This window comes from Amaranthus tricolor, chromosome 1 (assembly GCF_026212465.1).
Source record: "Amaranthus tricolor cultivar Red isolate AtriRed21 chromosome 1, ASM2621246v1, whole genome shotgun sequence".
In the NCBI taxonomy this organism is placed as follows: Eukaryota; Viridiplantae; Streptophyta; class Magnoliopsida; order Caryophyllales; family Amaranthaceae; genus Amaranthus; species Amaranthus tricolor.
The window spans coordinates 38,890,339-38,914,818 of record NC_080047.1 but is presented as its reverse complement, the minus strand read 5'-3'; the positions used below and the strand labels follow the sequence as shown (position 1 = coordinate 38,914,818).

Genomic DNA, 24,480 nt, shown 5'->3' with positions numbered 1-24,480 from the left:
AACTACTTCCATTAAAAACATCAGTGACTAGCTTCTGACCACAATTAGAAGGATGCAAAAAATATACACTAGCTGGATTGACAGTAGGATCTAAAGTGCTATTGTTTTGATTGTTCGACATTGTGCAAGATAAGGTAGAAAAGAAGAGGCAAGAAAAAGTAGTAATCAAGAAATCAAGAAAGATAGCAATGAGATTTCAAATTTCCAGACAGAAATCAATAATCAATAAGAAATCGATTGAACAGAATTATGCATGCATCAAATCGATGAGGCGAGAAGTAAGATAGCAATCACGGATTTGCATATACAGATACAAAATTAAGAACGGTTATTTTAGCTGACAATTGACCGACTCAATCCAGAAGATCAAGAGGTGACAATCTCAACTTCTCTAAGAGGCTGGAGCCCAAAATTCAGAAAAAGGCAATATTCTCTATTAGATTGGACCTTATTGTTTACAAAGTGTTAAATGCAAACAAGGAGGCGTAGGATTCATGTACAGAATTGGGTGGAAAAAATTTGAAATCATATCCTTGTAATGAATTGAATTTTACAACAATAATTTACTATACATCAATAGCAAGACGCCGTTAAAAACTCCTCTCTTTAAGCGTGAGACCTCAACGCTGTTACAGATCTATAGCAAATTTAATGGGTCATTGTAACTCCACTTCCTTTGCAAGAGAAGGATACTATCAAAAAGGCAAAACCCTTCTCTGAGATCAACTTTCTTATTATATGCCAAGACAAGTTGCTCTGGTTTTCGACTTTTTGTTCATGTGCTATACAATGATGCCTGTGCTGTACATATGCTCGTCTAATTTGCAACTATTGGCGATAAATTATGTCAATGGAAGACTTGCGGTGATGCGTAATACTCGCTTTCATTAAACACTGGTCTCAAATCTTCTTGTGACATAAATTCAACTGGAAAGGACACAAGATGCCCTTTAACAGATTCGAGCCTCTCTAGAGGATCGGAATCTTTGAGGGTTCCATTTTGATAGCATTCTAACTTTTTAGGCGCTACCCCGAGATCGATGGTAGTGTGTCCAAGTCTGTCTTTCCAGTAAGCCACATTCTGTCTAAGTGAAGCTCTGCATGATATAAGAACCAATGATTAGTAAGAAAAGCAGACTTGAAACAGGCAAAGTTAAAATGAGGCAGAAAGAAACCTACAATACCTGGAATGTATGAGATCATTAGGGATACAGGCAAAGACATCTTGGTAGATCATTGTATTCGTCTGTCACATAAATCACTTACGTAAATAATATTACAAGGATCGAAATAAAAATAGAGTACTTCAGATGTCACAGAAGTATAGAACAATACATTTCACTCCTCAAAAAGCTTGACAAATGCAGCAAACATTTGGTCTAAAAGTCTTTTAGCATCTGTTATCTTCAACTTGAACTACTTGTTTTCGTTGCTAATAAATACAGTTTCAGTTAGAACTTAAGGAATGTATCTCACTCATTTTCAGTTCTCGGCTACTTGCAAAATATGACCACCGTAGCAAAATTCAGTTGAAGAGAACAGAGCTTTAGTCCCTTTTCTCTTTGGTGACACAAGGGAGGATATCCTCCCCAAAATTGTTGGACAAAGACAAAATTCAGGCTGTGGTATTACAGAGTTGGCATTGCCCCTAAGGTCAGGGATCTCAGTCCTTCACTGGTAACAATGTTGAACAAGAGAACAAATTTGCGAATGTTGATTCATTATCTTGGGAGTCCTTGCATGCTAAAAGACAAGTTCAAATGCTCAATGGATTCATTTGAAGAGGAAATCCGATATGCATCCAAATGTTCGTAACTTCTATAACATAAACAAGAAACTCCCTCCAGCCTCATAAGATAGCCACATTGACCAGAATTTTGCAAGAACTTTCCAAGATCATTTGAACAAACTCATGGAAACCGAAAGCGTGATTAAGAGGCAAACATACTGTTATAGTGTGATCGTTTAGATATTATCTTAAACATATTATAACTAACCTGAATCAAGGTTACCTATGGCCTTTATAACAAAATATGTTTTTACCTTTGCTGTTGCCATCCATATGTCTTTGTAGGTTGAATCAATCACAGGGTCCTGGATTTGAGGGATCTGTTGCAAATACATATACACCAATATTACTAAAAAAAAGGTATACTAAAACAATTAGTAGCTTATTGCTAATAGTTCTTGGAATATCAAAGGAAACAAATCATATCCTATTCAGTTACAACGCAGATTATGGAAGCATCTCATGATAATCAAGTCTCTAGCAACACCATCATGACTTAAAATTGAAAAAATAAACGAAGATAAACTTTGCAGCTGCCTACGTTCAAGAGCTTGTGAATAAATTTCTAGGTTATACCGAAAATGTACCTTGTAGCACGTGTTAACATTTTAAGAACCGAGATGTTCGAAAGTCAATACTACAAGGTATGAATGGGTCAATAACTCATGAGTTTCCCAATGCAGGAGGAACAGCTAAGTTACCAGAATGCAACATACAAAGATCTATGGCTCTAATCGGCATTCACGTGCTGTTGTTAAATTTTTATTTGCAAAAGATTTTAAAACTACTCCTTCCATCCCAATTTAGTTGCTCAATATTCCTTTATGGGTCGTCCCAATTAAATAGCAACACTTTCTTTCAATGTTACTTTTCTAGTAAACCCTAGAAATGTAAACTAACTTACTCCATGCAACCTGACTTGGAAAATATTCACATGATCCATTTAATTCAATAACCAACAAATTAAAGCTTTCACACCATTCCAACCTAATCTCAACCCCCAAAACTAAAATAATATGCGTCAAAAGTAAAAACCCTTCTGTATCAACTAATTTGAGATGAAGGCAGTAAAAATATAGACCCATGTGGGCAGCTTTTTGCACAATGATTTTCAATTTGATAGCTTTTGCGTCATTTACTCTGATCAATACACAAACAATAAAATATGTGGCAAAACCTGTATGTTTCAAATAATTTGAGACGGAAGGAGTGAAAATATAGAACCATGTGGGCAGCGTTTTGCACAATGATTTTCAATTTTATAGCTTTTGCGTCATTTATGACCTTTACTTAATTTTGAAATTACAAAACAATCATGCCAACAGACATATAAGTCAAATGCAGATGTACTGTCAGAAAATCCGTGTCAATCTTATGATTTTACAATATTTCTTTACTCACATCTCCAGGACGAAGACCAAGGTGTTCAGCCCATAATGAAAGGCGAAGACTTAAAGTGAATTTTCCAGCCTTCCACAGTTTTCCTCCCATACGTGAATTTATTACTTCCTTGTCCTCAATGATAACTCCAATCTGACATTAAAAAACAAAGTGAAATATGTAAATGTTTACCAGAATTAACAAATTTTCAATACCAATGCCGCACAATGCCAAGCTTAACGGCATAGTAGGATAAACCGATAAAGTGACCATGTGCCTATAGTTTCACCGTAAGCTCCCTTAAGACAGATATGTCTTTATTAAATTGATGGTTACTACTTGGCTCGACATAAGACACAAGATTTAGCAGCATTCCTAGAAAGATAAATACCTCAGAGTCTCTGGAACCTAACAAGCTCCTATCGTTGATATTCGCTGATCCAATCAGGGCCATGCAGTCATCAATTATCATGATTTTACTATGCACGTATATCTGCATGAAAATGTCAGAATTGCATTATTTATTGATTTTTATATGGGAAGCATATAGACTGATGCAGATGATACCTGGCTGGTAACAACTGGACCACCATCACACAGTTTACCGTGAGCCCTAAGACCATAGAAAGAGATGTAGTCATGTGCTTTTGGGCCCATAACATTATAAAGATTTTGTAATAATGAATTCAGTCCTCTTGATATTGTTCTATACTGCCAGTGCATTATTGCACGCACAGATGCAGCTCCAGCATCATCTACACCCCCCTGTCAAACCAGCAAACAACTTCATAATTGAGCAGGAACTGATTTAATTTAGTCAGACGGTATAGACGTATTATAGGCCACCATTTAGTACCTGAAATCCTGGTAAGAGAGGTAAGACAACAATAGTCCGGAAACATTTATTGTCGTTAAATGCCCTCATGATGCGCCGGTACATGGCTTGCAATACTCTATTATGTATTATCTCATCTCCTGAAAGACCAGATATGAAGAATTGATTCTGGAAGCATCACACATGAAATACAAGTATGTTAGAGCAGAAAGCCATTAACTAATATTATCTGCAAAGAGAAGCATAAATGATAATAGAGAACAAAAAAACGACAAAATATCCTATAGAAAACGGGAAAAAGGTTTTAGCAGCTACTGCCACATGTAGAAGTAACAAAATTGAGTTACTACCTCCACGAAAGCACTATGTAAGAGATTCAATGTGACTGACCAGCCAGTTAGAATATATGTATATATATATATATATATATATATATATATATATATATATATATATATATATATATATATATATATATATATATATATATATATATATATATATATATATATATGCATTGCCAAAGAGAACTAAACAAAACACAATTAACATTTTACAACCTGCATTTTATGACAATTTGTGATAACCTATTTCAGTGGTTTAATACTCTTCCAACAAATGACATCGAAGCATCATTAAGTGCATATTAATGATTCAAGTTCTTTAATGATTTTTTTGAAGAACCTTCACAAAATGCTAAAAGCCACCTTATTCAAAGTTCTTTAATAATTTTTTGAAGAGCCTTCACAAAATACCAAAAGCAACCTTCGGCTTATCACTTTCATATGGATAGAATAATTAGTGCACGAGAAGGTACAATTTAAGTTATATGTTTGATATAAGCGTGATCGTTTACATAAGATTACCTCGATGTAAATAAAATGCTCTGCCTTTTCAATTAGTGCGCAATACGCCTTATGGATACTTTGTTCTGTTTGGCTTGTTCCAGCAGACCATTGACTGACACTTCTAATAACCTGAAAAAGAGAATTTACAGATTGCTATAAGGTCTATAAAATTCCAAAATAAAACCACAAGGGATTGGAAGAAATCTGCCGATCAGCCATATTAAATTTGATTGAACTTCCATTCATATGTATATTTGAAAAGACAAACACCAACTCTGAAACCTTCTGTTAGACTATTATACCACAGAAACAAGGAAAAGAAGGTGGTACCAATCGTAATTTATACCAAAAATTGAAACTTATAAAACTATTGATAGAGTTAAACTTATGAAAGCACCACTTTCTTATGATTCTTCAAGGATGACAAAAGAGCACAATGAACTTTCTTTATGTGGTAATATCTCTCTAATCTATTTATAAATGACATCAGCACCTTGGATTTGATGACCCATTATAATCTGAAACCAAACAACTCCAAATTTGGCTTCACCGAAAATGAACCATAAAGACTTAAGTAATAAGCATATATGAAGATTGAAAAGCCAAAGAATATTAAATTGAAGATTTTGAAAGTTCCAGCCTAGCATTCTGTTGTTGCAAATATACCAAGTAAGAAAAGAATAAGTTGATTATTCTATGTCACCACTTTATACATAAAAAAATTAACTGAGGGAAAGTAGTAGAAATAAGCTCATCGTTATCCCTCTCCAATCTATTTCCAGCACAGAAAATATATTTAAAAAACCTAAATGCTGGTCCTCAATTTTTTATATTTTAAGGAAATATCCTACATTTTCCCTCAAGCAAACTAACACACACACACTTTAAAGGTTGTTTAGCGATGCATCTCCATTCTCCAGATTCCGAACGGTTTAAAGAAGTATTATGGAAAGTAATTTCTCAATCCTAAGTTTACATGTGCTACTCTTCTTAAGGAAAGAGCAGCACAGGGAACATTCAATTACTCTTGACGTTGATTGAGAGTTTGGGATCTGCCAGTAAAAGTCTTGAAACCTTAACCAAATTTAAGTTCCAACTTTGAAAAGTATGCAAATCAAGGGGAAGCAACTCAACAGAGGCTTAATGAGGAAGCTTCTTCAGACCAATGCATGGGATAACTTATAGTCATTGATAGAGACACATTTAACCATCAGGATGCCTCAAAAAGTTGGATTTCAGCACAACGTTCAAATAAAGGGCTCTTCACACAAACAATAACATCAAAAAACCAAAAGGCTGCTTAAAATAATAGGTTTGAAGTCAGTTTTAGCACAACATCCTGACTATTGATCTTGAGGTAAAGAAAATGAAAGTGATTAGTTCACTACGTGTTTGTAAAATGCATAGAAAGTCCCCACTTACTTATTGCTGCAGTGAGTGGAAAAAAACATTATGGAATAGAGGGAGTTGATAGTAGATATAAGTTCAAAATAATAGAAAATTTTCTTATTGATCATTGTACAAAAATTTAAGTTCTCAAAGTCTTGAAAAACAAGATTAGAAACACTACGAATATGAAATCAAATTATAAATCAACATTACCCTATTCCCTCTAAAGTCTAAAGAAACTGCCACCGAAGGTAGGGTAAAGGGAGTTCATGACTTCATGTACATAGCTGTCTCCATGTGATATCAGAGAGGCTATCTGAACCTTGGTATAAAATCCAACAATCGCCTACTACTTCACAACAATTAAGGAAAACAAGTAAATAGTAGATGTTTACATTTAGTTAACAGTAATCTAAAAGGAAAAGACAAATAAATCTTTGACGTCTCCAATGGAAAGAAATATCATGAATAAAATAAGTATGTCTCAAAAAAATACGCCAGATTCCAAGAACTATCCAGACAAGATGGCCTTCCTCCAATTTAGTGACTCAGACAAATTCTAGTTTTTGACAAAAGTAAATTATGCTACAGAATTCGACATTCCCAGAAGACACCAAAAGAAGGACAAAAAAATAAATAAAATAAATAAAAAATAAAAATAAAACCCATAAAAGTAGAAGAAATTATGACTTGAAGCAATGTTCATAACCAATAAAAGAAAGAAAGGATGTTCAAGCAGAAGTGAATTCCCAAGGGAGAACTAATACAAAGGAGGAATGTTATTTCCCCTACTTTGGGCTAAGGGAAGGAAACTCCAATAAATTTTGAAAGCACATATTCTAAGAAACGTAACTTCAAACACTTTACGGCCCTTTTGGTAGGTGGTAATAAACAGTGGTAATGAGAATGAAAATTAGTGTAATCTTGGTTAAAAAATCTCTTGGCTACCTTGTTGGCCGTGCTTGTCCAACTTCAATCATCTCATTTTGTTCATAAAATTCATTTCAATGCATTACTATTGGAATTTGGGAAAGGTGGTATTAGGTGGTAATCGAAATTTGTAAAAAAAAAAAAAAAAAAACTCTTTTGTGATCAAAGTTTCATCACTATGGAAATGACATGGAACTTTTGATAAAATTTTACACAATAAATTATTCCCATTACTAAACCAAACGAGCAGTTAAAGCTTTAAATAGAAGTATAGGACACAACTCTAGCTTTCCTTCCTCCCAACAAATTTCTTAAAGCTAGTTAGTCAGAGCTAAGACTTGTAGGCAATGTGATTCAAGTCAATCCACATCTCCAACTAAACATAAAAGATCACAAAAATTTCAATAGGTTTTAAAGAACGCTAGATTTTCTCCATTGGCATAATTTCTTTTATACAAGTGGCAAATAGAAAACTAAAAGTTTATCATATTTATAATAATCATTTCGGGTCTACAAAATTTTTTGTATAGTACAACTAAAAGAGAATCAGCACATCAAATCATCCAATTTTCCACTTTAAAGGGAATAATAAGCTGACCTGGCAGCGACAGGAGACACAAGGTCCAACTTGTCCAGATTCAATGGAAGGAACCACCAAACTGCTACGCTCTTGGGTCTCCCACCACTCTTTATCTAATGATTTCATGCCAACATGTGTTGCACCGTCCACTACGTCAAAGTCATCAACAAATGCCTTCATTGGCATATCTGAAACTAAAGGTTTAATTTTGGCCTTCCGGAAAGAAAACGGAACATTTCTAATAAGCTTCATTTGATGGTCATGGCTCTCATCAACTTCATTCAGCTTTGAAACTTCTTCTTGTCCCTCCTCTTGAGGCAAAAGCAATGGTATATCTTGAGACGATGCTCGGGAAGAAAAGGAATCTTGCCTTTTTAAAGACTGATCCTCAACCCCATTCACATCTTCAACTTCTTCCCCATCACTCCCCATATAATGTGGGATAACCATGTGGTGTTGAGGCATAAGAAGTGGAATCGCTTGCTCATTTGGAGCTTTATTCCTCTGAAAAAAAAAATGACATCACTCACCACATTATGGTCCATATATGGCCAGCGACTGGGTGAAGGTACTCAAAAAACCTTTTCTGGAACTGGAAAATTGTAAACATAATATTAACCTTTGCATGATTCCAACGTTGAACGAAATGTCTTGCCACATCCCGACAAGGAGGCCCCAAAAGAGCACAATGAACATCATGCCATGGCATACGTGGATATTTCATGCGATCTAACTGATCTTTTAAGGTATCCTCCCAAGAGTTTGGTTCAGATTCCCTGATTTAGCAGAACAAGAGAGGATTTGTAAGTTTACTGCAACTATAATTATATATAATTGTCTAACTATAATTCTCAGAATACTTATTTATTTGATTTTCAAATTTCCCCAAAATTTATTGAAAACAAGGGAATGCTTTTGAATGTATAATTGTCTGCCATTGAAGTTGAACAGATGAAATCGAAGTTTCAATATATATATGTCTTCCCTTCTCTATTGAAGATGAACTACCGCATTCATCATTCACTTCTCCTTCCCTATCTTTCTTTGCCTTCGAATTACAGTATTTGTATGCAAGAATTATTTGGTGACATCATTTATAAAAACTTCATCTTTTCTCTTTTATAAATTTCTTGTATATTGTTTAGAAATTGCACAAAATTAAGAAAAGCGTACCAGTTTTCATCACTGTGATTAAACCCAAATAAAATGCACAAGTAGGATATTTTTATCACTAAAAAATCAGAATAGCAGAAGTAATAAGATTGTTAAAATTTGAATTGTGTCAACACATTAATGACTATTGTGCATGATTCTTAATTTTAGGAGGAAGGACATCGGTGCACTTTGTCCTCACTCATGTGCACCCTGGATAACTTTGTAAGAGGTCATTGATCTTAAAACTACATATCAAGCACGCTTAACTATGGAGTTCTTAGCAAGTGTGCTTCCTCGAAAAAAAAATGTAACTTGTTTATATGGGTAGTAGTATTAAATCCATTTTAAGATCTTTTCTTTATGATCTCAACTCGAGAAGCTATCCATGTGACGAGATCTGTGCAATTACGTTTGCATGCCTACAAGTTTTAAGTTACATTGATTCAAGGAGACCTATAATATGCCTCACTTTTTTCTCTTTGTCTTTCTCTCATTTTGCCCATGTTACACCTCAATGGTGAGAGAGACTTTCCCCATACCCTCAATGTGCGGGGACGCTTTGCGCAACGCTCTGCCCTTTTTTTCTTTTCTCATTCTGCATGATAACAGCTTATTGTAATGAGTTGATTATGCCTTAGTTGTAGATTAGTACTAATCAGACAATTCAATGTTGTGTTTTTGATTGTCAAATTTGATGCTAATTAAATATAAGTTGAGCTACAATACAAAAATGTTGAATTGGAGATCCAAGTTTCTACCAAAGTATCTGAATTTGGATTTTAGAAACCCGTCTCTAAGATTGAAAAACCTTTCTAGTTTAGAAGAGGAGTGGTTTTCAGTAAATAAAATACTATGAACAAAATGATAGAAATGCGAGAAATCCTTATATTTAATTTTTTTGTATTAAAATGGAAAAATGTGGAAGAAAATGTATTTGCAAATATTAGGAGATCACTTAGTTATAATAGAGTTGATGTGTTTTCCTTCAAAAAGAATGGAAAATCCATGGAAAAGTGTAAAAATCATAAAATTTGCATAGTAATTCTTTATTCTCTATATATTTCCATAATAATTTCGAGGGGAATATTGGGTTGATGATGATGATGATTTCCATAATAAAATACCAAACAAGTTAAATATGAAGCTATTCTCAGATTTCTACAGTTTTATTTTTCTTTAGACTTCGATAGTTCTACATTTCCTTGCATTTCCACATTAAAATGGTTTCCAAGCACACTGGATATATTCATTAGTCCTTTCTGCACTTACTAAGAGCCATGTTACTATTACAAGCTGCTATGATCTGGTCTAAGCAAGATTGCAAAACAGAAAACAGAAAGTAGAAGAAGAAGGAAAGAATGTATTAAAGGAAAAAGGATAAACGAAATACAGAGAGCTGTTTTTAGAGCAACAGAGGACTCCTTTACCAACTGGTAAGCCTTGCAAAATATTTTCCATCCCTACTAATGATAAGAGTAGTTATTTATGCTATTAGTTAGTTAGATATGCCAGCTCATAACAAATCTAACAAATTCATCCCCCATGAAATATTCCCCTAATTAGTTACTGACATCTCTGAAATATGCTGCCACCTCATCCCTTCCTAACCGATTTTTGTTGCTGCTTGCGATTTCTTCCTTTGATAGGTGATCTATTACCTCTCCTTGGTAAAGGGCATAGCACAAGCATAGTGTAAAAATGTGGTAACAGTCACGATCGCGGTAACAGAACGGTGATGCGGTTATCGTAACACCTAAATATCGGTCAAAACCATAAGATATCCCTTAATACGACTAATAACTCTGTTTTAATACACCTTTACAACGCGGGGAGTATTGGTTCGTTCATGTTGAAAACCTTTACAATGCGGCCGATGCGATGCGATGCGGCCTTGTTTTTACACTATGATTACAAGTACCAGTACCACTTTCACTTTCCAAATGCGGTAAGCTTAAGCTTACATAATTAAATGCAATAACATATCCTTTCGCAACAAATGAAAATACTCTATGTAATGAAGTTCCAAAACAATTAAAGAAATTGAATGTTATAGACTGCTGAAAACTTGTAACCCAACCAAGGGGGCTCTTTACAAGAGCACCATAAGCGACGACTCAGCCCCATTATTTGAAGGGGCCTAAAATTTTTTATAAATCTAATTTTTATTTATTTATATATTAAAAAAGAGCTCAATTTGTTTACATAGACGAAAAAAGTGATCATATAATCAATGGCAATGAATTTCATAATTGATGGTCATTCGTGACCTTGTTAATGGCCAGTTGTTTGATTTTGGGTTACTGGCTGGTGAAAATAGTTTGGTATTTTTTTCATCGATAATCATTTTATTTAAGTAACTAAGTATTGGTATTTTTGATTTATTGTATTTTCTAGGTTAATAGGTTAATTGAGCATGTTAGTGTTTTGTCTAGTTGATAAAATTAGTAATTTATCATTTGTCAATTAAAAAAGGCATAACGTTCGTATTTTAAAAACTCATTATTTAGCTTTCGCTTAGGACCCTAAAAAATGTCCAAGACGGCCCTAAACCCAACTAAAGCAAGCTATAATAGCAGATATAAAGGAAACTCACCTTGGGTTGTAGTAGTCCTTTCCAGGCCATATAACTGGAGGATAGTCATTCACTTTGTGCTCAAATGTGTCATATCGACCAAAACACAAATCCAATCCACCAATAAAACATATTTGATTGTCAACAATCACAATCTTTTCATGATGGGACCTACATGCATATACAAACTCAGGTAATTCATATCATGTGTAAGCATAAACCATATTAAGCAAAACGGAAATAAAACTCTAGTTGCATCAGCACAATTTAATTCTACAAGTTACTTTCAATAAAAATGCATACCACAGGTAAACACCAGTTGAAAAGTGATCTGGAAATCTTAATACTTTAACATTTTCATGAATGTTCAGAAGCTTTCGTTTGCTGTAGACACTATTGATTTTCAATGCTAAAGCAACCTCCTTATATAACAATATATAGATCTGCCAAAATCGCAAACAACAAAGTTTAGCAGTTTTAAAGTCAGATTCAGTACAGAGAATCATCTATTTTTGAGAAAAATGTCACAATTCTAACAGGCATAACAGCATGGCTATTTATCAAGATTAAGCCATTAAACAATATTTTACGTATACCCAGTTCCCATACAAGATTACACTAGCACATTAATCCAAGGTCCACTCAGTTCAGAAAGATTAGTGTCCTGCATCCTGTTAAAACCTGTTGTCCATCCCATGTACATCAGTGCTATGCACCAACATCAACTGCATCACTGCACTTCCTTTGTTCTCAGCTCCTCAAACTACAAAGGAGAAAACAAAATCCCAAGCCTATTGACTCAACTAGCCAGCAACAGATCCAAGGATAAGATCCTTCTACTTTTTGTTTTAGAAAATATTAAAATATTATTTGAAGGAAATGTGAAATAAAATGTAAAGCAGGAAGAATGGGTATAATCAAATACTAGAAACCATGTCCTTCAAACAGAATCTTTCGAAACAATATGTCAAGAAGCACCAGAAACTACAGACCACAGAGAAGACAAAATAATCACTCAATTTCAACACCTCAACTTCATGACCTGATTACTTAAAACGGTCATTATGCTCACTTGAAAAGAACCTTCTGCAGTTTCCCTTCCCAAATAATGCAACTTTCGCTGCATATGCCCCACTTTAGATGCAAAGCATAACTGAAATCCCTTTTCAACCAGAAATCTCTGCTACGGCGCAAGGCGTATCGAGGCATAATGATAAAGTGCAAAGCAAAAGCACGAGATTTACCAATGCAAAGTGCACTTTTTGGTTTAAAAGCTAAACAGTTCTTTTATCTCTTCGAAACTAAGAGCAAATCCACTTTCCTTTTCTTTCTCTCTCTTTGAAGAAGAGAACTTTTATTTTGCCTAGTTATTCAATGTTCGATATTAAAAAAATATTTTTTTCCTAATAAATAAAACCAAAGGCGTACAAAGTGCAAAAGTCACAATGTGCAAAAGAGCGCAAAAAGCGCACAAAAGAGTGCGCCCTTCCGTATCTCGCTTCGCCCACACTAGAGAAGTTATTATCTTGAGTTTACCTTGACATCGTGCTATTTAAAACTAAAAAAGTGAGAAACTGAATCCTAACAAATAAAAGACAGTTTTGGAGCCCTTGTATTGCTTTCAATGGAGAGATTTTGCTGTTTGTTAGTTTCGCTTTCCTAAATTTACCAGTAACTCAATCAGTAAAAAAGAGATGCTAGAAGCAACAAACAAGTATTGAAAGGCCTCTTGCTGACACACATCAATAGCTTTAATTTCTTTACAGAAGAAGAAAAAGTTGAGCCAAAGTTCCCAAAAAGTACCAAATATGATTGCAAGTTAAAAAAATTGACAAGACCATAGTTCCAAGGAAAAAGCAAAACCTACTTCAAGAAACATTGTAATCATAGGGCATGCTTGAATTGGAGCAATGTAATAGCCTAATAGGAGAAACAAAGACAAACTAAAAAGCTGAAAAGAAGTACACGTGAACATGAAGGATAACGGTTTTTCCTCTCGTTTGCAGGGTAAATCACCCTGGGGTAGGGGGTAAAAATTACTACATAATCTTCTTATCTAAGCATGCCATTAGAAAGCAATAATTACGCCTTAAAAGTGGGTACCTGCACTCCTTCCTTGGCTTTTGCTTCAAGTAAAGCATCAAGCCTTGATGAAGCATAATCCTTAAAAGGGCGTCGGAGATATAACTCTGGGCAAACCCACCAGCCACAAATAAAAATCTGCAAAGAAAATCAATGATTAAATATGATATTAAAAGTACAAGCAATGTGTAAAATAAATGTGTGATTGAGCATACCTCTGATTTTGCATTTTCAATTGCTAAGGAAATTGCTTCAAAAGCAGCTTGACCATCAACAAACCATTGGGCCATGCTACCATCATCAGTTAATCCTCTCAGAGGAGCAAAAGATTCAAAGCGATGGGGATGACACCATCCCTCTGGAGGTCTTAACCCAGCATCATTTATGGCAGCAACCCAGTCCTTGGCCTTGGAACTATTCTTAGTACGCAAACTTATGCAACGGTTTCCACAAGTGACCTTCAAGTTATAAATAAATCATGCACGCATAAGCTACTTATGTTGCAAATTACAAGCATACTAAATGGGACCCAATCACAAAATAACATTTTCAAGTGAAATCAAGAAATCATCAATTTATAAAGATAAGAGGTTGTACCAACAAATTCTCAGGATGCAAGTATATACTTGCAGCATCACTTAAAAATATAAGCCTCAAGATAAAACTTCACAAAAACATTTCTTTTAACAGCATATCATCAATCCAGCCCACTCAAAGCATCAGTTGGGGAATATCACTTGCATAGAACCATAGAGTAAAAATGTGGTTATTGTAGTGATTGCGGTAGCAAAACAGTGATGCGGTAACGGGAGTGATGCGGTTATCATAATGCCTAAATATCGTTATAAAGCATAAGATATCCCTTGATATGGCCCAAAACGCGGTTTTTTTATACCTTTAAACACAGGAAATATTGGTTCATTGTTTTTAAAACCTTTAAAAAGTGGCTGACGAGATGCAATGTGGCCTTGTTTTTACCCTATGCATAGAACATAAATGCGAACACGATGAAAGCCTAGAATCCTACTCGGAGAAAAGCATTATGTGAACTTTCTCAGCATCATATAAATATCAAAGACCATAATTTTCAAAGGGGTAAAGATCAATATTGAAAGGCAAGCAGAGGATTAGCAAAGTACAATGAAACAAGAAATACAATAAAAGTCTGCCAACACGACATTATAAACAGAAATTAAATGAAAGAACCAGTGTCATTAACATATCTATTTCCTTTCTACCTTAAACGCATGGCGCAGAGGATTATGATCTTTTATTTCTTCTGCTAAAAGAACTCTGCCTCCTCCATTACCATCAGAAGCTGGTAGCATATCGAACACGATAATATCCAAAAGGTTCGTATCAAAAGGGTCTCCAAGAAAGGCCAAGAATCCAGGTTTAAGTACAGCCCAGACCTACACACAATTCGACTTTTTAGAACAGCATAAGCAACTTGACTGATTGTGAACAAGTTACGATGATAAGCGGTTCCTATTTTTTCAAAGAAATTCAAATTTGTGCAAATACACCAATATTCAATTTGATACAATTTTCACCAAACACGGACCAACCCAGGAAAAACCTTACAAACTAATTAATCTTCAAAATGTGCTAGTGAAACTAAAAAGATCAATATATTGAAAATAATAGCTATAGCAACAACTGAATGCCTCAAGATGACTATTTAATGACATACATAATGATAGCAGGGTGCCAATTATAAGTTTAAAATATGACAACATAATGTATATCGACTCAAGGACAAAATACCCCAAACTCAACACCTAAAAGTCATCCGTAAGAATTCACAAAAATAACTTCTGCTATTAGTGTGCACAATCAAGCAATGAATCCTCAACTTGTAAAATTAAATAATACTCCCACCATCAATTTGCACATTTTCATTTTTGTAAATAACCCCACTCTCTCATCAAATCTCATCTATACATTAAATCTCTCTCTTTATATCATCCAGACATTTCAAAATTTTCCTTACTCTCAACAAAACTAAACCAAAAACTTCATATAGAGAAAATGCAAATGTAACAAATTCACGGAGACGGACAGATTAATATAAAAGTGTATAAGATCAGCAAAACATGGGTATATGATGCCCTAGAAAAGTTGAAACATAAAGCTAGCATGTATCGTACAACAACAACAACAATAACAACAACGTCAGAGCCTTAATCCCAAAAGATTGGGGTCTAGCATGTATTTTAGAATAAAGTGTGAAGTTTTCAGCAGAAGTTCAAAACTAAAAACAATTGAGCCGGAAAACACTTCATCACATGAGGTTATCTCACCTTTTGCCAATTGTCATTGCACCAACTCAATAAATTGCAAGTACAACATCTCCTATGATCATCATCTTTCGAAATCTGTGCAAGATGTTTAACCATGACATAATCTTCTTTAAGCTTGGGACCATACTCAGGCGAAAATGATAATCTGGAGACCTCCAAAAACCTACAAACCTATAAAACATTCACCCGCATGCTATAAAATAAGACACGTCAACTCAAAAATAAATCAAAACCAAGGAACAAGGAAGGTAAAAGTATAACCAATATCAACTCTAAAAACCAACAATTATTTAAAATTGGGTACGAGGGGAATTTAGAAATTTTAAGATATGGGGGTGTATCTTTGTGCCCTTCTAAGTGACTAGTGCTTAGGTGTGGCTAAGGTGTCAACCTCTGTCACATTCACATCATACTCCAATTATAGAAAAACATACATAACACACAAAATCTGAACACATTCACCTCTAATTAGTATATCCAGGGGTTCTTTGGCTTCTCCACTCCCATAAGTCGTCATATCCAAGTGCAACTCGTTGTACCAGACATGTATCCCACAAAAATATCCCTAATGTACCGAATGGACACCGGTACACTAGCGCAAATGGTGTGCTCACGTAACAAAGTTTATGAAATTGAAAAGGAGACACAAGAAAAAGAGTTTTTGAGGAATATCTAGTTCCAAACTATTTTGAAATTGTACAACTTCAGAATAATAAATATTTGTAGCAAATCTTCTATTTTTATGTGAGGATGTTTAAGTTCTTTTTTTGAGTAGTTTACCTCTCAACTCTGTTTTTACATTCATCTATTGCATACACAGTCACTCCCATATAACCCTAAATGATACTACTGCAAAAAGCACACGAGCGAAATTCCCACAATAATATGGGTGACCACTGGTATCAGCAGTTTTCTCCCAAAAAACCCTTTCATTTCAAAAACACAGATCTAGTGATGCTCTCTCAACAAAGTTTTTGACCGCTGTTTCCTCTGTTTCCTCCCTCTTCATATCTCCATGAGAGGAGGAGGAAAGTGTTTAACAAAAACGATAGCCAAGGAAATCCTTTCTGCAGAACAACCAGGCTCTACACCAAGGTTTACAAATCTCATGCTATATCCATCAAAAAAACCTCCACAATAACTCTTAAGGCTGTTAAGGACAGCCACAAATCTACCAATGAAAAGGATGCGGCCAAATCTTGCCTAGAGAAACATAGATGTAGAAGAAAAGACACATAGCATGAGAAGGACATAATAAAGGAAAGATAAGAAGATAATAAGATCACTTTGGCATCATCACTGTGTGCCAGCCAGACAAGAGCAAAGGAAAACATATTAGGCATAAGAGAGAAAAGAGGTCTTGTAAGAGACATAAGTATCTGTTGGGGTAATTGATCTGAGCATTCTCAATGGCTTTCAGCTGCTTCTACACCAATGCTCAGTTTTGGAACTTCCCAAAATGGTAATATACATTGCAATTATTAAATACATATTCTTACTAATTACTTTAAAAATACTGTGTATAATCTTGATTCATTGAAGACCCTTTTCATTTCAGTGGAAAATAAATTAAACTTTGAAGTTGCCAAATTAATATTCATTCCTACAATTAACTTTGAAACTGCCAAATCCTAATGAATTTCGCAAAGCAATGGCACTTTAACTTCAATTAGTGCCTTAAAGTCAACATGATCGCAAGTTATGGTACGAGTATAATCAATCTTCAGGTTTTAGGAAAACATTTAATGAACTGTAGAGACATTAGCAAGCAAAGAAAACATGCTTAGTTGGCAACTGAAGGATGCTGAGTCACTGACACACAGACCATAAAAATCCAGACTTTTGCACATCAACCACTACAAGGGAGGATAAAAACAGTGTGAGCAGTTTAAGAAGACAGAAGAAACTACACCTCTCGGGAATTGACAATATCCAGGTTCCCTAAGAAATGATTTAGATACCCTTGCATGGCCACCTTTGCTCTATCTGAAATAGAATGCTGACGACCCAGTGCTGGCCTAATAACTGGAAGTGCAGCACTCGATGGAACATCTCTGAACAATATTACACAAGGTTAGAAGTCTCCCCAGAAACAACGAGAGAGAAGCAGAGTACTTAAAAGGCTCACTAAGATAAAAAGAAAATAACAAGGAACAAGTATACCTGTTCTTAGCACTTTCATCAAGATGCAATGGAACAGTTTCATCTAAAGCATCATCATCCTCTTGCAAAACTGGTGCATGATCTCCTATGCCAAGGTTTTGAAGCCATTCTTTAACCTTTAAAATACACCAAATGAAATCAAAACCAACTCCTTATGTATGAAATGAAAAGGATGTTAAGAAGGGGATGATATCTAAACTCTAAAGAAACCAAATGCTCTATGCACAACATTCAAGGTTTCTTAAATATAGATCCAACTATTCAGACGCACCTGTTCCTGTTTCTCATGGATTTCCTCAATTATCGCACGCTTCTTCAATGTAAAGTGCAAATAAAACACTTGTGCAGCCTTCTTGTGCAATTTCCATTTGAACTTGCAAAGTGAATCGTCATATATAAATATCAGATTGATTTCGGAAATAAACAAATAACTTAATAACAGCTAATACCAAATATAAGAAATTCTCTTCTATGCACCACTTTAAAAAGGTACGCCATAAAGTTTCTTCAATATGATTACCTTATAAGATAATTGTGTTGAATCAATAATACGATCACATAATATTCAAGAGTCAGCATCAACTACAGACCACAAAACCAGCCCATTAAAAAGAAAAATAGGGTAGAAATAGATAAGCTTCACTTGATGCCCCATGAATAATATCACAATAGCATCACAAAAGAATTATCAAATGCTAGTGATGTTGGATAAATTAGTCTTCAGTAGTTTAGCAAAAGTTTCTTAAGGTAATTCTGTAGGGAATGATAAAAGAAGGGCAGCAAAAAGCTCTAGCTGTTCTCAATTCTAGCCCTTTCCAATCCTTTGAAGTGAAGAAGCTATTAAAAATCGCACACATACGAATCTTACAACTACATATATTTTAAATGCTAAGATACTTACGCCTTTTCTACTCTATCTTGTTTACCAGTCATAGTTATGGATTCTTTATATCTTATTGTAGAAATAAAACTTACAATTTGAAGACCAGTCCTTGCCATAAAAAAGTGAATCACTAATAATACAAGTCCACTTAAATAAATGCCTCTCAAATCCTTAGAGATTAGATATTAATGTTCCCAATTCCAAACATTCAAGAGCAAGTAGTTGGTAGACCAAAGTGCAAAAAAATGTCGCATCAGTATACCGCGACCGTATTGTACAGTTTTTTGAGTTTATCGCGACCAAAATATAGGCGGCACTAAACGCAAAATTATGCGCATTAATCGTGAAACCTGTTTTGTGACTGTAACAATAGTGCAAAAACAAGGTTGCATTGCGTCGCATCAGTCGTGTTGTAAAAGTTTTCAAAAAAACGAACTGATATTTACCACGTCGTAAAGGTGTAGAAAATACATCTTTGGTCGTATCAAGGGATATCTCATACTTTTGACGATAACCGCATCAAACCCCTTACCGCATTGGCGTTCCACTACAGCAATCGCGACGCATTTTTGCACTATGAACTTAACCGCGAGTATGACCAAAATCGTATATTTTTGCACTATAAGGTAGACTTCACATCCTCCTCTTTGTAGTTACGACTAAATATAATTATAGGATTAAAAAAAAAAGTTTTGCTAGGTTATTGTGTGATATATTCTTCCCTTTTCTTTTTAGGGGTTGGAGAGGGGGAATTGATTTGCAAAACTAATTGACAATGTGCGTATATACAATCCTAGTACAATCAATCATAGTGGTGTACATTGCCATTAGCCAACATATCACGGAGATAGCACAAGTCAAGATGATTGTCATGGATGAATTCTACAAGTTTATTCTTATTCGGTGTTCCCCCCTAAAGACCTAGTGATAATGTCAAACGCGATCATGCTCATTATTCTTTTTGGTATTAGTTGATATATATTTCCAACATATCATGGTGTAATTTGTGAATATTTTCTAAGATCCTCCTCGTTATTCTTTTTGGTATTAATTGAAATATATTTCCAACATATATTTACCAAAAGTGCTTGTGGCTCAATGGATAGAGCATCTGCATGTTGAACAGAAGGTTTGGAGTTCGACCCCTACTAGGCGCAGGTATCAGCTGGGGAGTTTCTTGACTGCGCGCACCCTCTTTACTCCCTCCTTGAGGGGAATAGGTATGGTTTGTCCGCATCTTTCAGGAAAAAAGAAACTCCACCTGAACCGTGCCTTGTGCATGATATTAGGAGTGTCCTTTATATTTCCAACATATCATGGGATAATTTGTGAATATTTCTAAGTAATGAAAATGTCAAGACTAGAGGTGAAAAAAGCAATATTTTTATTTTGATAATTAATTGATATAATAATAAAATTATTGACAATATGTATGAAATTGTTCACAATTACTCTTTTATCATACAATTATAAGCCATTTATTATAATTAATTATTACAAAGGTCAAAATTTTAAAGAAAACCTATCATAAAAGTAAATCAAAATAAAAACGTGTCGCTTCATCCGCGACCCGGTCCGCTACAACCGCATCCATACCTTTTCAAGACACCGCAACCCGAAATCATATTTTTCACTATGCGAATAAGGGTTAATGGTATGAAAAATAAGCCAACTCTTTGAGATCCATCTTGAATAATCCAAAATTACAGTGATGAGTGAAATTGTATTGTACACCATTACTTTTTCTAGTAAGGGAATCGCCATATCAATCAATAAGAAAACTAAGCTCTAAACAACATACTTAGAGCTAGATCTACTACGATTCACCTTTGACAATTGTAATGTTAGAACCATCCATCCTAAGCGACTCTAACTATAATCACTAATCATTTACCATCACGACAAACATCTTCATTATGAAAAATTCCACCATTTCCTCCATAAAATTTCTTTGTTCAAACTCACTTCTACTTTTTGATGAAAAAAACTCTTCAAACATGTTCTACCTTGATACAAACTTTTTAAAAACGGATTCGCTAGTGATGATGTGATGAATGATACACAGTCAGGCCTAACTAAGAAGGCAAGTCCATGCATAGTGTGGAAATGCGGTAATAGTCATGATCACGGTAATGGAACGATGATGCGGTAACAGGAGTAATGTGGTTATCATAACTCCTTAATATTGGTCAAATCATAAGATATTCCTAGATACGGCCCAAAATGCGGTTTTTTACACTTTTACAACGCGAGAATATTGGTTCGCTTGTTTTGAAAACCTTCACATCGCAGTTGATGCAATGCGATGCGGCCTTATTTTAACACTATGGTCCAACGTAATAAAAGGAAGCTTTTAAAAATTCAGTTCTTGAGGGGAAATATTGTTCGTTAAAGAACAATATTTTTAGATTTTCTGATATTACGTCATGTAATCATAAAATTTTATGCTTGTATTCACTATCTTGTGTATTTACACATTTGTGAGTTACTCAACCACTCGAAGAGTTGAGGTTGCACTCTGCTACTATCATAATATACAAGCATTCCACCCTAATGTCTTCTTTTTTCTTACATCTTCTTTCTCTTTTTGCTTGCAAAAGTTCTAAACTCCTTTCTTTGCTTTGCTGCAACTTCGGTTTTATTGCTTGATTACCAAGTGCAATCATTACACATGATATTAATTGCTACCTTCAAAAGCTCTCTAGTTATTTTATTATTTTATATTAAGCTCTCTATGACTCTTCGATTTTCTTACTTGAATTTAGGGTTGGACAAATACGTGCATTGCTTCTTCATATCCCCGCACAGCACAAAATGTATAACATGTAGTGTTTGTGTTATCTTGGTTTCCCTCAACTCTTTTGCATTGATGGGTCTTCTTTACACCTCACAGGGATATGAATCAAGAATGAAGCACAAGTATCTTATATGCATTTTATACTTCTTATAACATAAACTTAATAATTTAACATCTACACAAAAGAGATTGACATAAACAAAAAATGATTTGGATGCTATAGGTAAGGATATGGTGGAATTGAGTATGAAGAACCATAGTAGCGTATGATAGGAACAAATGGAAAAGATAAATTGCTATAATCAATTTCTTGTAGGTGATACCATATCTTGTGATGAAACTCAAGTATTAGGGATGTAGCTCAAGTATCTTATATACATTTTTCCCTCCTTATAACATACATTTGATTATTGGAACACTTCAACAAAAGAGGTTAATAGAGACCAAAAATAACTTGGATGGTAAAGGTAAGGAAATAGTGGAATTGATTTAAAGGACAATAGTAGCGTAAGCTAGAAATGAATGGAAAAGAGAGGTTGTTATAATGGAAATCTAATAGGCGATCCTATGTCTTAGGATTAAGGCTTAGGCATTATTGGTGTTAGCATTGTTAAGTGAAAGTGAAATGCAACCTATAGTAACTTAAAAACGATTATGTGTGGAATACATTTATGTATAGAAAATGAATTTGATTTTTGTGCTACAAAAACCTTGTTTTTAAGCAGAATTTTTCAACATTCTAGGTTTAGCTCTACGTTGTGCTCCCCTCTAACTAAGCCGAAATGGACGCCGTGAGCGATTTGGGTCACCTAAGATTGGAGCTAAACCCACATTCTAGTTTTTATAGTTGTTATAAGTGGAACAAACAAATGCTACATTTCAATTTTCCTATTCTCGTTTTTATAAAGGAAAAAATAAGCACTATTGTAGATGCACCAGAGACTTTAATATTTTATCTAAAGCTTGCTCACCACGAACAAAACCCAAAATCATCCTTTATTAGCATCTCACATTATATGTGGGATCAAGCTAACCAGCAACTTTATTGCCAGAGACTACACACAGCCAGAAATTGTTTAATAAGATTATAAGCCTGGAAATAAGTTATTCCACCGTTCTGTTTTATTAGTTGCAATGCAGTGCATCAGCCATCAGTTCCATCACCAATACACTCAACGCGGATCAAGAATATTGTAGACACGGAAAGGCACGAGAGGAACATGCCCAAAAAAAAAGAATAAGTGGCCACAAGTTCAAACCTAACAAAATGAGTTCAATGCAAAACATATGTTGTATTTACAATCCTACAATGCTGTTCAAATCTAAAGGAGAATTTTCAACAAGTTCACTACAACATTCCATTACTCCAATCCCATATAAAGTGCTCCTACCTAGATGAAGTTTGGGGTCTATGTACACAATCTTACCCTTGTTTGTGATATCAAATAGGTTGTTTCCCATTGACATTTGGTATAATTTCCCATTAAAAAATAGAAAAAAGATCCTCCTTCCCAAATCCTTTCTTCTTTTTCCATTTCGGATGGAGAAATGGCTAAAACCCACATAGTCAGTATAAAACTATAAATCCTAAATTATGATCAAAGACAAGGATAAACCTAATCCATCTGATGGGCATTTCCATTAAATTACCAAAACTTGATTACAATCCATGGCTCAAATTTCGTCACAATTAAGTGCAACAAACTAGTGTAGTATCAAAACTCTTAAATCAGATTGAAAATTCAAACAAAAACAAAACCCAACACAAAAAGCAAATTTAGCATGAAGACGAGTATATCACATAAATAAAAATATAAATGAAGTAATTGTTAAAAAAAAAATGAATTGCAGGAAAAAAAAGTAGCAATATTACCTGTTTATATTGCAATTCAATAGTGTAAGACAATAACATGGGACTAATATCACCAGCATCAGGTCTAGAAACTTGAACTATACTCGCTCTAGGTAACTCCTCAAAAATCCGAGTCGACTCAACCGAGTCGCTCTGATTAAACGCGAAGAAAGATGACGTCGTTCTGGCTAGAAATGGTGGCGATGCTGGCTCTTCTGACTCCATTTGCATGTATGTGGAAGCCTCTCGCCCGATTAACCGTTCAGATGCCATTTTTGGTATAAATTATGTTAGATCAAAACTGAAAAAGCTGGAAAATCATGAAGAATTTGAATGAATGAATTTGAATTGGATATTTAATTAGTTGAAATGATCCGAAAATAATGTTAGAAAATCGTTTGTAGGAGTTTAAGAGATCCGATGAGAGGAAATTGATGAAATTGCGTGTAACAACTAACTAGCAGGAAGGTATAGACTAATAGACAGGAGAAAAGGAGAGAACTAAGTCAAATATGGAAGGTTTTTTACCAGTTTTAATTTCATTTCTTCATATATATATTCCGCTTCTCGATTTCGTTTTTTTTTTTTTTTTTTTCCTTTTACTTTGGAAAAAGTTTAAAAAGTTTTTCACAACACAATCTCATCTAAAACATGTCTCATAAAAATTGGGTTATTTGGGTTAAGTAGTTGAATTATAAAAATTTTTAACTTATGGTCTTCTTGTTTTGAGGTTGTCTCACCGTGAGACGATTTCATACAAGATGGAATGAAAGTTTTTTAATGGAAAAATGTTTATAGTTACTAAACCTAATTATGAAATTTAAAAAGTTTAAAAAAAATAATTAAGGAGTATATGTTGTTTACTCCATAGACTATGAATCTGTTTGGTGTAATAGTTTAAGTAGTTTTTAACGGTCTAATG

General features: G+C 34.5%; 1 protein-coding gene across 2 annotated transcripts; it reads right to left on the bottom strand.

Moving 5' to 3' along the window:
- Nucleotides 1-412: 412 nt before the first annotated feature.
- Nucleotides 413-24,069, bottom strand: LOC130817730 (phospholipase D zeta 1). 2 transcript variants are annotated; one of them, XM_057683596.1, is made up of 21 exons: nt 23,580-23,720; nt 18,547-18,608; nt 18,298-18,399; nt 18,027-18,142; nt 17,776-17,917; nt 15,864-16,034; nt 14,799-14,972; nt 13,776-14,018; nt 13,582-13,698; nt 11,782-11,921; nt 11,500-11,649; nt 8,371-8,527; nt 7,770-8,255; nt 4,871-4,981; nt 4,026-4,172; nt 3,737-3,934; nt 3,561-3,662; nt 3,191-3,322; nt 2,044-2,109; nt 1,185-1,246; nt 413-1,097 (listed from the first exon to the last, which is right to left on the bottom strand). In XM_057683596.1, the coding sequence occupies exons 5-21, from the start codon at nt 17,830-17,832 to the stop codon at nt 848-850; spliced, it is 2,763 nt and encodes a 920-aa protein (XP_057539579.1). In that variant the 5' UTR covers nt 17,833-17,917; nt 18,027-18,142; nt 18,298-18,399; nt 18,547-18,608; nt 23,580-23,720; the 3' UTR covers nt 413-847. The 2 variants fall into 2 exon arrangements, with proteins under 2 accessions (XP_057539579.1, XP_057539573.1); XM_057683590.1 differs by lacking the exon at nt 18,547-18,608 and having other exon boundaries at nt 23,580-24,069.
- Between the last annotated feature and the right edge of the window lie 411 nt (nt 24,070-24,480).

What these genes read in the sequence shown, in the direction of transcription:
- LOC130817730 (XM_057683590.1), bottom strand. Translation starts at nt 23,831, where the DNA reads ATGGCATCTGAACGGTTAATCGGGCGAGAGGCTTCCACATACATGCAA. An exon ending in GATGAAAGTGCTAAGAACAG is followed by an intron (nt 17,918 to 18,026) that starts GTATACTTGTTC and finishes AATATTGTTCAG; the next exon opens with AGATGTTCCATCGAGTGCTG. An exon ending in ATATTGTCAATTCCCGAGAG is followed by an intron (nt 16,035 to 17,775) that starts GTGTAGTTTCTT and finishes AATGTTTTATAG; the next exon opens with GTTTGTAGGTTTTTGGAGGT.